The 8,646-nt window shown below is 43.5% G+C and overlaps 2 protein-coding genes across 4 annotated transcripts; one reads left to right on the forward strand and one right to left on the reverse strand.

The window, feature by feature from the left end:
• The first annotated feature begins 4 nt into the window (after nucleotides 1-4).
• LOC9645270 (CDPK-related kinase 5) lies at nucleotides 5-3,100 on the forward strand. Of its 2 annotated transcripts, none has more exons than XM_002975499.2 (11): nucleotides 5-906; nucleotides 968-1,098; nucleotides 1,163-1,204; nucleotides 1,262-1,370; nucleotides 1,421-1,499; nucleotides 1,567-1,863; nucleotides 1,925-2,031; nucleotides 2,080-2,187; nucleotides 2,249-2,311; nucleotides 2,364-2,531; nucleotides 2,600-3,100. In XM_002975499.2, exons 1-11 carry the CDS (start codon nucleotides 409-411, stop codon nucleotides 2,735-2,737), a joined length of 1,740 nt encoding a protein of 579 aa, XP_002975545.1. In that variant the 5' UTR covers nucleotides 5-408; the 3' UTR covers nucleotides 2,738-3,100. The 2 variants fall into 2 exon arrangements, with proteins under 2 accessions (XP_002975545.1, XP_024536293.1); XM_024680525.1 differs by having other exon boundaries at nucleotides 1,570-1,863.
• Nucleotides 3,101-3,296: 196 nt separating this feature from the next.
• LOC9630370 (protein HEADING DATE REPRESSOR 1) lies at nucleotides 3,297-4,740 on the reverse strand. 2 transcript variants are annotated; one of them, XM_024680526.1, is made up of 4 exons: nucleotides 4,582-4,740; nucleotides 4,374-4,441; nucleotides 3,866-4,197; nucleotides 3,297-3,739 (listed from the first exon to the last, which is right to left on the reverse strand). In XM_024680526.1, exons 2-4 carry the CDS (start codon nucleotides 4,435-4,437, stop codon nucleotides 3,539-3,541), a joined length of 597 nt encoding a protein of 198 aa, XP_024536294.1. In that variant the 5' UTR covers nucleotides 4,438-4,441; nucleotides 4,582-4,740; the 3' UTR covers nucleotides 3,297-3,538. The 2 variants fall into 2 exon arrangements, with proteins under 2 accessions (XP_024536294.1, XP_002975724.2); XM_002975678.2 differs by having other exon boundaries at nucleotides 4,374-4,739.
• Nucleotides 4,741-8,646: the final 3,906 nt, after the last annotated feature.

The following is an 8,646-nucleotide window of genomic DNA, read 5'->3' on the forward strand; positions in this document are numbered from 1 at the left end:
TGTCTCGAGCTGGCCGGCCCTCATTCATTCATGCATTCAATAGTGGTGTAGTAGTGTGCTCTTGTCAAAGGGTTGTTCTTCCTCCCATCAGGGTTTGGTGGATCGCGCCATTGATCGATCGATCGGCGCTAGGGTTTGGAGGAAGCAGCGCATCTCTCAAACGGTGAGTCCGGGGGGCCATTTCGCGGATTTCTCGCGAGAAATCCGCGAGTTTCGGGCGTGGGAATGCGCGGGCGGCGCTGGCCAGCGATGATCGATGGGACAGGCAGCCTGAGCAGGGAAGCTAGTGAGAATGCGTAGGAGGAAAGGGAAAATTTCCAACTGGAGCCTGGGAATTTTCATCGATCCTGCCAGTGATGGATTTGCCGGCTCTTGGATGGAAGTAGAGATTTCTAGCAGTGGTGTGGGATGGGGCAGTGCTACGGCAAGGTTGCCGTGACCGAGGATTCCAAGCCCGAGGAGAAGGAGGCTTCATACGCTAGGCAGGATTCCCGGCAAGGAGCTGCGTCTCCATACTCGGTTAAGTCCCATTCTTCTCCATTTCCTCCGGCGAGTCCGCTGCCCAAGTTTGCGAATTCGCCATTCCGGAATTTCGGTACCTCTCCGGCAACTCCAAGACGATTTTTTCGACGACCATTTCCACCTCCTTCTCCGGCGAAGCACATCCAGGCTGCTCTCGCCAAGCGGCATGGGACTGCCAAGCCGAAAGAAGGATCCATTCCAGAGGGAAGCGATGTGGAGAAGCCTCTCGATAAGAACTTTGTGTATGGGAAGAACTTCACGTCAAAGTACGAGCTGGGACACGAGATTGGCCACGGTCACTTTGGGCATACTTGTCTGGCGAAAGTAAGGAAGGGGGAGATGAAAGGGCAGTCGGTAGCAGTGAAGATCATAGCCAAAGCTAAGGTACTTATCCTCGTTGTCCATAAGGTAACAGTGGAAATAATTTATTTTGACTGGTGTCTAGATGACAACAGCGATCTCAGTGGAAGATGTGCGAAGAGAAGTGAAAATACTCAAGGCTCTCTCGGGTCACCAGAATCTCGTCCGGTTTTACGATGCGTGCGAGGACAATCTAAACGTCTACATAGTGATGGAGTAAGACTTGTCTCTCACTGAATCGGTTTCTATTTTTTGTCTTAAAAACTTTCTCGGTTATCAGGCTTTGCGAGGGAGGAGAACTCCTTGATCGGATATTATCAAGGTTTGTTTTTGTATTTTAGTTCGTTGTCAGTAAGCTGATCCAGTTTATTGTAATCAGGGGAGGGAAGTACACTGAAGAAGATGCTAAGGTCGTTATAGTACAGATTTTAAGCATTGTTTCGTTTTGTCACCTCCAAGGTGTTGTTCATCGAGACTTGAAGCCGGAGGTAATTTTGTTTTCTCTCTCCAAATGTGTTCGTTTATACCTCGGCTGTAGAACTTCCTCTTTACTACTAAGGACGAGAATGCAACTTTGAAAGCTATTGACTTTGGGCTATCAGATTTCATCAAGCCAGGTACGATGCAGCGTTTCGTTGCATTGAAGATATGGTTGTTGACTTGCCTTCCATTTTATCATTCCAGAAGAGCGGCTAAATGACATTGTTGGAAGCGCTTACTATGTGGCTCCCGAGGTCCTTCACAGATCTTACAGCACAGAGGCAGACGTTTGGAGCGTTGGTGTTATAGCCTACATCCTTCTTTGCGGCAGCCGTCCATTTTGGGCAGACACCGAGTCGGGAATTTTCCGAGCGGTGATTCAAGCGGAGCCGAACTTTGTTGATAAACCATGGCCGACCGTTTCTCCCGAGGCTCAAGACTTCGTGAAGCAGCTCCTTCACAAGGATATGAGGAAGAGGATGTCAGCAGCGCAGGCTCTCAGTGAGTTTCATCTTTCTCTGTTTTTCAGTCAGGTACTGACTAGTTCTTGTGTGCTGGACAGCCCATCCTTGGATACGTGGGAACCATAAGGTGCCATTGGATATGCTCGTGTACAGATTAGTGAAGGCATATCTGCGCGCATCTTCTCTCAAAAGAGCAGCATTGAAGGTACTGCGCAAGTTAAAGTTCTGTGAGGATCTTAAGTTTTCTCTCTAGGCGCTGTCTAAAACCCTGACAGAGGATCACATGTATTATTTGCGATGCCAATTCGCGTTGTTAGAACCAAACAAAGGAGGGCGGGTTTCGTTCGAAAACTTCAAAACTGTAAGCTCATGTGGATTTCACAGCTCTCTGTGTGCTTAAGACGGTTTTTTCCCCGTGACAGGCTTTGATGCGTAGTGCCACTGAGGCCATGAAGGAGTCGCGGGCGTTTGAGATCCTTTCTTCCGTCCGTTTCTTCCAGAAAACATGATATCTTATACTAACAGTCGCTGTGACAGATGGACGCTCTGGCTTTTAAAAAGATGGACTTTCAGGAGTTCTGCGCTGCGGCAATCAGCGTGCATCAGCTGGAAGCGTCCAGTGGCTGGGAGACTTTGTCTCGCACAGCCTACGATACATTTGACAGGGAAGGCAATCGCTTGGTTATCATCGAAGAAGTTGCTCGGGTACGCCAAAGTTCTAGTTTTTTATACTTGGTTCTCGCTTTTCAATGCGAAACTTTCTTCGTTTGCAGGAGGTAGGCCTTGGACAAACAGTCCCCGCTCATCTAGTATTGCGTGATTGGATTAGAAGTGATGGGAAACTTAGCTTGATTGGATTTAAAAAGCTGCTTCACGGTGTCACGTCGAGGGCTCGCTCCAGGTTGCAGTAACTTATAGAAGCAAGCAAGCAAGAAAAAAGTGAAGAACAAGAGCGAGAGAGAGAGAGAGAGAGAGAGTTTCCAAATTCTTTGGGAGGGGGGGAATTGAGATCGATGGTAGCTTCTCCATTTTATAGTGATGGAGGGACGCCTGGCATAGATCATAGATTGTTTATCTAGCTAGATATGATACAGGGAAGAAGAAGGAATTTCCAGGCGCTCAAAGTTTACATTCTTTGGAGATTTGGCGGAGATTTGTGTCAACCACCAATGTGACACGTAAGCAGAGAAGGAAAACGTGGAAGTTTCGAGCGTTGAGATATCGCATTCCTGTGCCAAACGATCCACAGTAATTAAACTTTACATTTTTTTGGCACACCACCACCTTGTGATGGAGGATTGTCGATTTCTTTCGTGATGTTTCCAGTGAATTTCTACGCACGACTTTCTTCCTGCTCAGTCCCACCAGAGAAAAGAAAAAGCGATTAAATTCGAGAAAGCGAAAACTCGATGAAGAGTTTTATACTCACCAGGAAGGAATGATCACAGCCTCCACAAGCAATAAACAAGCTTTTCCTTTACATCTAAGACTTGCATTAAAAAAAAAGGGTAAAGAATCCTTTTTACATGTATACTACCCATGGCCATTTTATTCTCCCTAAGCACACACTCCCAAAAACGAGACTTTTTGTTTTTGTATACTTATCTACAGACTGTCCTGACTCTTTTGTTGAGAAGATCTCAACACACACACACAGACAATACATACACTCACAACACAGTATAAGGAGAAAGAATGTCGAGTACCTGGGGCTACGTCTCAAAAGTCTCACCATCTTCGGGCTCTTGATCTGGAATCATGGTCATTAGCATGTTTACCTGGCCCTGGAGCATGCTGTTCTCTCGCTCCATCTGAGCACGCTTCGTTCTCTCCTGCTGGAGCTGCATTTGGAGGTGCTCCATCGTCCTCGAATCCTCCTCGAGTTGCTCGTTTAGCTCAGTGATCTCCCGGTCCTGGATCACAAAGTATATCAGAACCAGCGGCAAACTCCGAGAAAGGAAAGAAGAAAAGAGCAATGCATGGAACAAGCAGTGCATGGATAAAGCTAGCAAAGCACACCAACGAACGAGAAAACGAACCTTGCGGTTCATTTCTTGCACGGCAATGCGTCTCATGCTCTCCACCACATCAACATTGACAAGCTTCCTCTTCTTGCCAATCACCCAACCTCGGGGATACGTCGCCGTCTCGAAGTCTGGAGGGGGGAGGAAGCTCTCGAGCGATGATCCCTGCGCTTGTCGACCCGTGGAAGGCGCAAGAGGCTCGTAGAGAGCTCTCTTTCTGTCTGTCAACGGGAACTCGTCCTCTAGAACGATGTTGCTATCGTCCTTGTCTAGTTTCTTACTCGCTGATAGCCTCAACTTTGCCGGTTTTCTCGATCCCAGAGGTGGTGTATGGATCATAAGTTCCTCTGGAAAGCATTTGCCAACCAGTAAGATCATAAGCTACTTATGAAACACAATGAGAAACTTTCAAGCAACTTGGCCTAGAAAGAATTGTGAAAGAAAGAAGGAAAGACTAGCAAGCAAGCAACGCTCCAAGAAAGCAAGGAGAAGAAAAAAAATCTTCCAATGCATGGATAAGTACCTGGTTTTCCGGAAGTAATTTTGGGATCGATTTCCATTGGCTTGGCTGCTACTTCCAGCGCCATCTCCCTAAAGATTTACCAATCCCACACACACAATCAGCACATTTTCTTTGGCTGCCGAAGGAAATCCCAGCGCAATGGCGGCTGCCGCGAGCTCGGAATCACCAGTGTAAAATGCCGAGAAAACCCTATGCCTTGCCGACGAACCTGGCCCAAGGGATCTAGCTCGCTAGCGCCTCCATGGAAGGAATCGAATCGTAATCCGACCGATGCACGCCGCAGGGGATCAGGGCTAGCGGGACGGGACTGAGAGTGGCACGAAGAAGTAAAAAGGAAGCCCAATGTGCGCTGTTGAACGCTTACTTTCCACGCGAGCTGGCGCATCGCGACCGTTGAAAGGAATTGCGACAGGGATCTGAGCCGTCGATAGATAGGGTGGTTGGTTCAAGTACTAACTAGTGGAATATCCGTATTTAAGAATAAATTTGGATATATATCAAACGGCGGTTTATATAATACATTATTAATATTAACATAACTATCATATTTTCAAATGTATGGTTATGGTATTGTATATTATTATTAGCATAATGAATTTTGTGATTGGTTTCAATCCAAACCACTCATTCTTCTATATAAACTTTCATTGAATATACAATGTTCAAATAGTTTTAAAATTTGGCAGAATAATTTATTGAATCACATTGATGATACTTTGAAAAATAACTTACTGTAAGTACATTTGGTTGATAAGTAGTTCTTTTAACTTAGCCTCCAGAAAATCATTTATTTTTGGGAAATTTGTGTTGTGTAATAATATGTATTTTATATATATTTATACAGGAACTTCCTATGATACTAGTTCATATATAAATTTAGATAATATAGATTAGAATATTTTCTAAATATCTATGGCTTTAGTTGTGCAAATCATTTTTACATTGCAATTGATCCTCTTGCTAATCTCATGTTCTTATACATATGGGTTGGAAAATGTAAAATCCAATAATATCACTCTTAGTAATGCTAAAAATCCTTTCATGACCACAAATAAGACCATATTATGAATGAATATAAGTGACATTTCTAAAAGCGTGGATGAAATACCAGATGTAAGTCATGTTTTGCTTCTATTGCTTTTACTTATAAAAGTTTGTGACATTTTCCAGTTTGTATGTGGGAGATTTGAAGCAACATGTACTAATATCCATCTGCATGTTTATAAAGCTTTAAAAATTATAATACTTGCAGCAAAATGTGATTCTGGGGATGGTGGATATGGGAATGTAATGTTGGATATTAATAATGGTATAAGTAACCAATATAGAAGGCCAAATAGAAGAAGTGATTTCACTGACTCTTGCAATATAGATTCTGTTCAGCTACATGGTTCAATCTTTGTAGCAAGTTGTAAGAATAAAGATTGTTATCTAGATACTTCTTATCTCCACTTAAACTTCCTTGTGATGAATGTTTTTGGCTCTTTGTTCTTTTGCCCTTTACCATCTCCTAGAATTGAACTGATTTATTTTCTATTTTATTATTAAGATTTGTGAGGGCTAAGTGTACAGCTATGATGCTGTATACTAATATTAGTGTAGTGGGATTTTGGTAGTCGTTAGATCTTGCTCCTATATATAAACTAGGGTTTTTTGGGCTAATTGATATGCACATTTTTTGTATTCCCTTTCCATATTCCAAGCACTCACATTGCTAGAGGTGAGGGGCACTTTTAATTGTCCTTGAGGAGTGTTTGGATTTAGGATTTTGGTTTAGATTTAGCTTTTGCATCGTCTAGATCTAGTTTTTTCCATTTCTTTTCTTTTGTTCTTTCATTTCAGAGTTTTGATTTAGATTTAGCTTTTTGCATTGTTTAGATCTATCATTTCCTTCTAGCTTTTTATCATTTCTTTTCTTTTGCTCTTTCTTTTTTGTTCATCTTCATGGCAGATCAGCAATCTCCTCCTCTAACTCTAGAGCAATAGTTGGTACAATTGCTTGATGCTATGCGTTTGCAATTGAACAACCAAACTCAGTTGATGGTAGCGTTCATGGCATGTGGTACAACTCCTCTTGCTCTTGGTGCCATCCTCACGTTTGGTCGGAGTTCTTTTGCAAGAATCTTGGGGATGATGTGTATTATTGGTTTGATCACTTTACGGTGATTGCCCCATATCATTTTTGGGATGATGCTTGACGTTCGCATGAGTTTCCCATGTGTCATCAAGGGACGGCGTTGCAATGGTACAATGGTTTGAGCACAGCCACTCGTGGGGATTTGAGTGTTCTCCTGGACATCTTCAAATGCACCTTCGAACATGCCGACGACTGTGATGATGCTTTTCAACAATTGCATCATCTTCGCTAAGGGCCATCTGAATCAGTGATGCAAATTTAGCGTTTGTTTCCGAAGTCTTTTGCTTCGTGTGGAGCCAAATATATCGAAGTAGATCAAGCTAGGAATGTTGTGGCCAGCACTTCGTCAAGATCTTGTTGGACTTGTGCATGCACTTGCTCTTGCCACCCTTGACGATGCTCTTCGCTTGGCACAACATTATAAGATGTCACCTCTTCCATTTCTCGCTGCACATCCTTCCATTCCACTTCCTATGGGTGATGGTCCTGTTCCAATAGAGGTTGATGCTACTGTTGCTCGAGTCCAAGGACAAGCGTGAGGACGTGGTCATGGCCATGATGTTTGCTGCTGGGCGTATGATGAAGTTGGTCATATTTATCAGCGTTGTCGGCATTTTCTGGATTGGTGACCTCCATTTCCTGGGTGGAGACTTTGGCGTCAGCAACGTCCCGTTAGTGCTATTGCAATGGAAGGTCTGGACACTGAGATGCATCCGGGAAACAAAGAGTCGCACGAGTAACGGATGGACCTTGCGTGAGGTTCATTCAGTGTTTACTTTCAAGGCTCATTTTTATAACAAAAGGTCTCCTATTATTCTCTCCGTGTTAGTTGATACAGGTTTATCTTCTATTGTTCGACCTGTTGCCACACATTGTCGTCTACACTTGCGTCGTGTGGCAGAACCAGTTTTCATTCTTTATAGCAATAACCATACACATGCATATGCACGGGATGAAGTGGATATGTGGGCGATCTCGAGCGTGAGTTGCAGTCGTTGCGGGTGGTGCTGAGTCAAGCTTTTGACCTCATTCTTGGTATGAATTGATTGCTAAGTGTGACTTTGAGGATTCTCCCCCTTGTCTTATACTTCCTTATGTTTCATCTATTCCTTTTACTTTTGTACCTCTTTGTTTTTCTACTTCTACCTCTGCTTCTATTACTTTTGTTCCCCCACTATTTCCTTCTGTGTTTCCCTCTTGTTCTGCTTTTCCCTTTTCTGATTCCTCCGACGATGTTTGTGTTGCAGCGGTTGACCAGCTCATGAAGGAGTATTCTGATCTCTTTGAATTTGACCTATTATCTAGGGCCAAGATTGCCACACGTTATCCGATTCTAACCAAGGATGCTCGTCCAATCAAGGTTTCTATTTGTCGTCGGTCACCCAAGGAGATCAAGATTTTACATGCAAACGTCAAAGAGATGTTGGAGAAGGGTGTTATTCGAAAATTGCAGAGTTCTTGGGTATGTGAACCTCATCTTGTAATGAAGCCTGATGGGAGTATTCGTTTCTACATCAACTATCATCCGTTAAATGAAGTGACGATCCCAGATGTGTACCCTTTTCCTCATATTGTTGATCTCTTGGATCGTCTAGGGCAAAGTTATTGGTTCACCAAGCTAAATCTTGCTTTTGGGTATTGGTAAGTACCGATGGCTGAAAAAGATATTCCTAAGACTACTTTTCATACACCATTTGGTTTGTACGAGTTCTTGGTGATGCCATTTGGTTTGAACAATGCTCCAGAAACTTTCCAGCAGATGATGGACGAGGTTTTTTGTGATATGCCAGAGGTGACTACTGACTTCATTGATGATGTCTTGATCCACTCGAAGGGGATGTGGGAGGAGTATGTTTGTGATGTTTGTAAAGTGTTGCATGTTTGGGTCCAAAGATACAACTTATCTTGGGCATTGTATTTCTCATGAGGGTTTGCCAGTTGATCTTGACAAACTTGTGGCTGTTTTAAAGTTCCTTACTCCAAAGTGTGTGAATGATGTGTAGCGCTTCCTTGGTAAGGTGCAATATCTCGGTCATTTTGTGGATCAACTTTCTAATTACACTACACAATTGCGAGCATTGCTGAAGTCATCAACATCATCTTTAATCTTGTCTCTGGATGGTGAGTGGGCGTTTG

The sequence above is a fragment of the Selaginella moellendorffii genome, unplaced genomic scaffold, assembly GCF_000143415.4.
Source record: "Selaginella moellendorffii unplaced genomic scaffold, v1.0 SELMOscaffold_28, whole genome shotgun sequence".
NCBI lineage: Eukaryota > Viridiplantae > Streptophyta > Lycopodiopsida > Selaginellales > Selaginellaceae > Selaginella > Selaginella moellendorffii.

Coding starts and splice junctions, on each gene's coding strand:
- LOC9630370 (XM_024680526.1), bottom strand. CDS start 4,437: ATGGCGCTGGAAGTAGCAGCCAAGCCAATGGAAATCGATCCCAAAATT. Junction 4,198..4,373: donor AATTACTTCCGGAAAACCAG/GTACTTATCCAT, acceptor AATGCTTTCCAG/AGGAACTTATGATCCATACA. Junction 3,740..3,865: donor TGCAAGAAATGAACCGCAAG/GTTCGTTTTCTC, acceptor TTTGTGATCCAG/GACCGGGAGATCACTGAGCT.
- LOC9645270 (XM_002975499.2), top strand. CDS start 409: ATGGGGCAGTGCTACGGCAAGGTTGCCGTGACCGAGGATTCCAAGCCC. Junction 1,205..1,261: donor CTTGATCGGATATTATCAAG/GTTTGTTTTTGT, acceptor TATTGTAATCAG/GGGAGGGAAGTACACTGAAG. Junction 1,500..1,566: donor ATCAGATTTCATCAAGCCAG/GTACGATGCAGC, acceptor TTATCATTCCAG/AAGAGCGGCTAAATGACATT.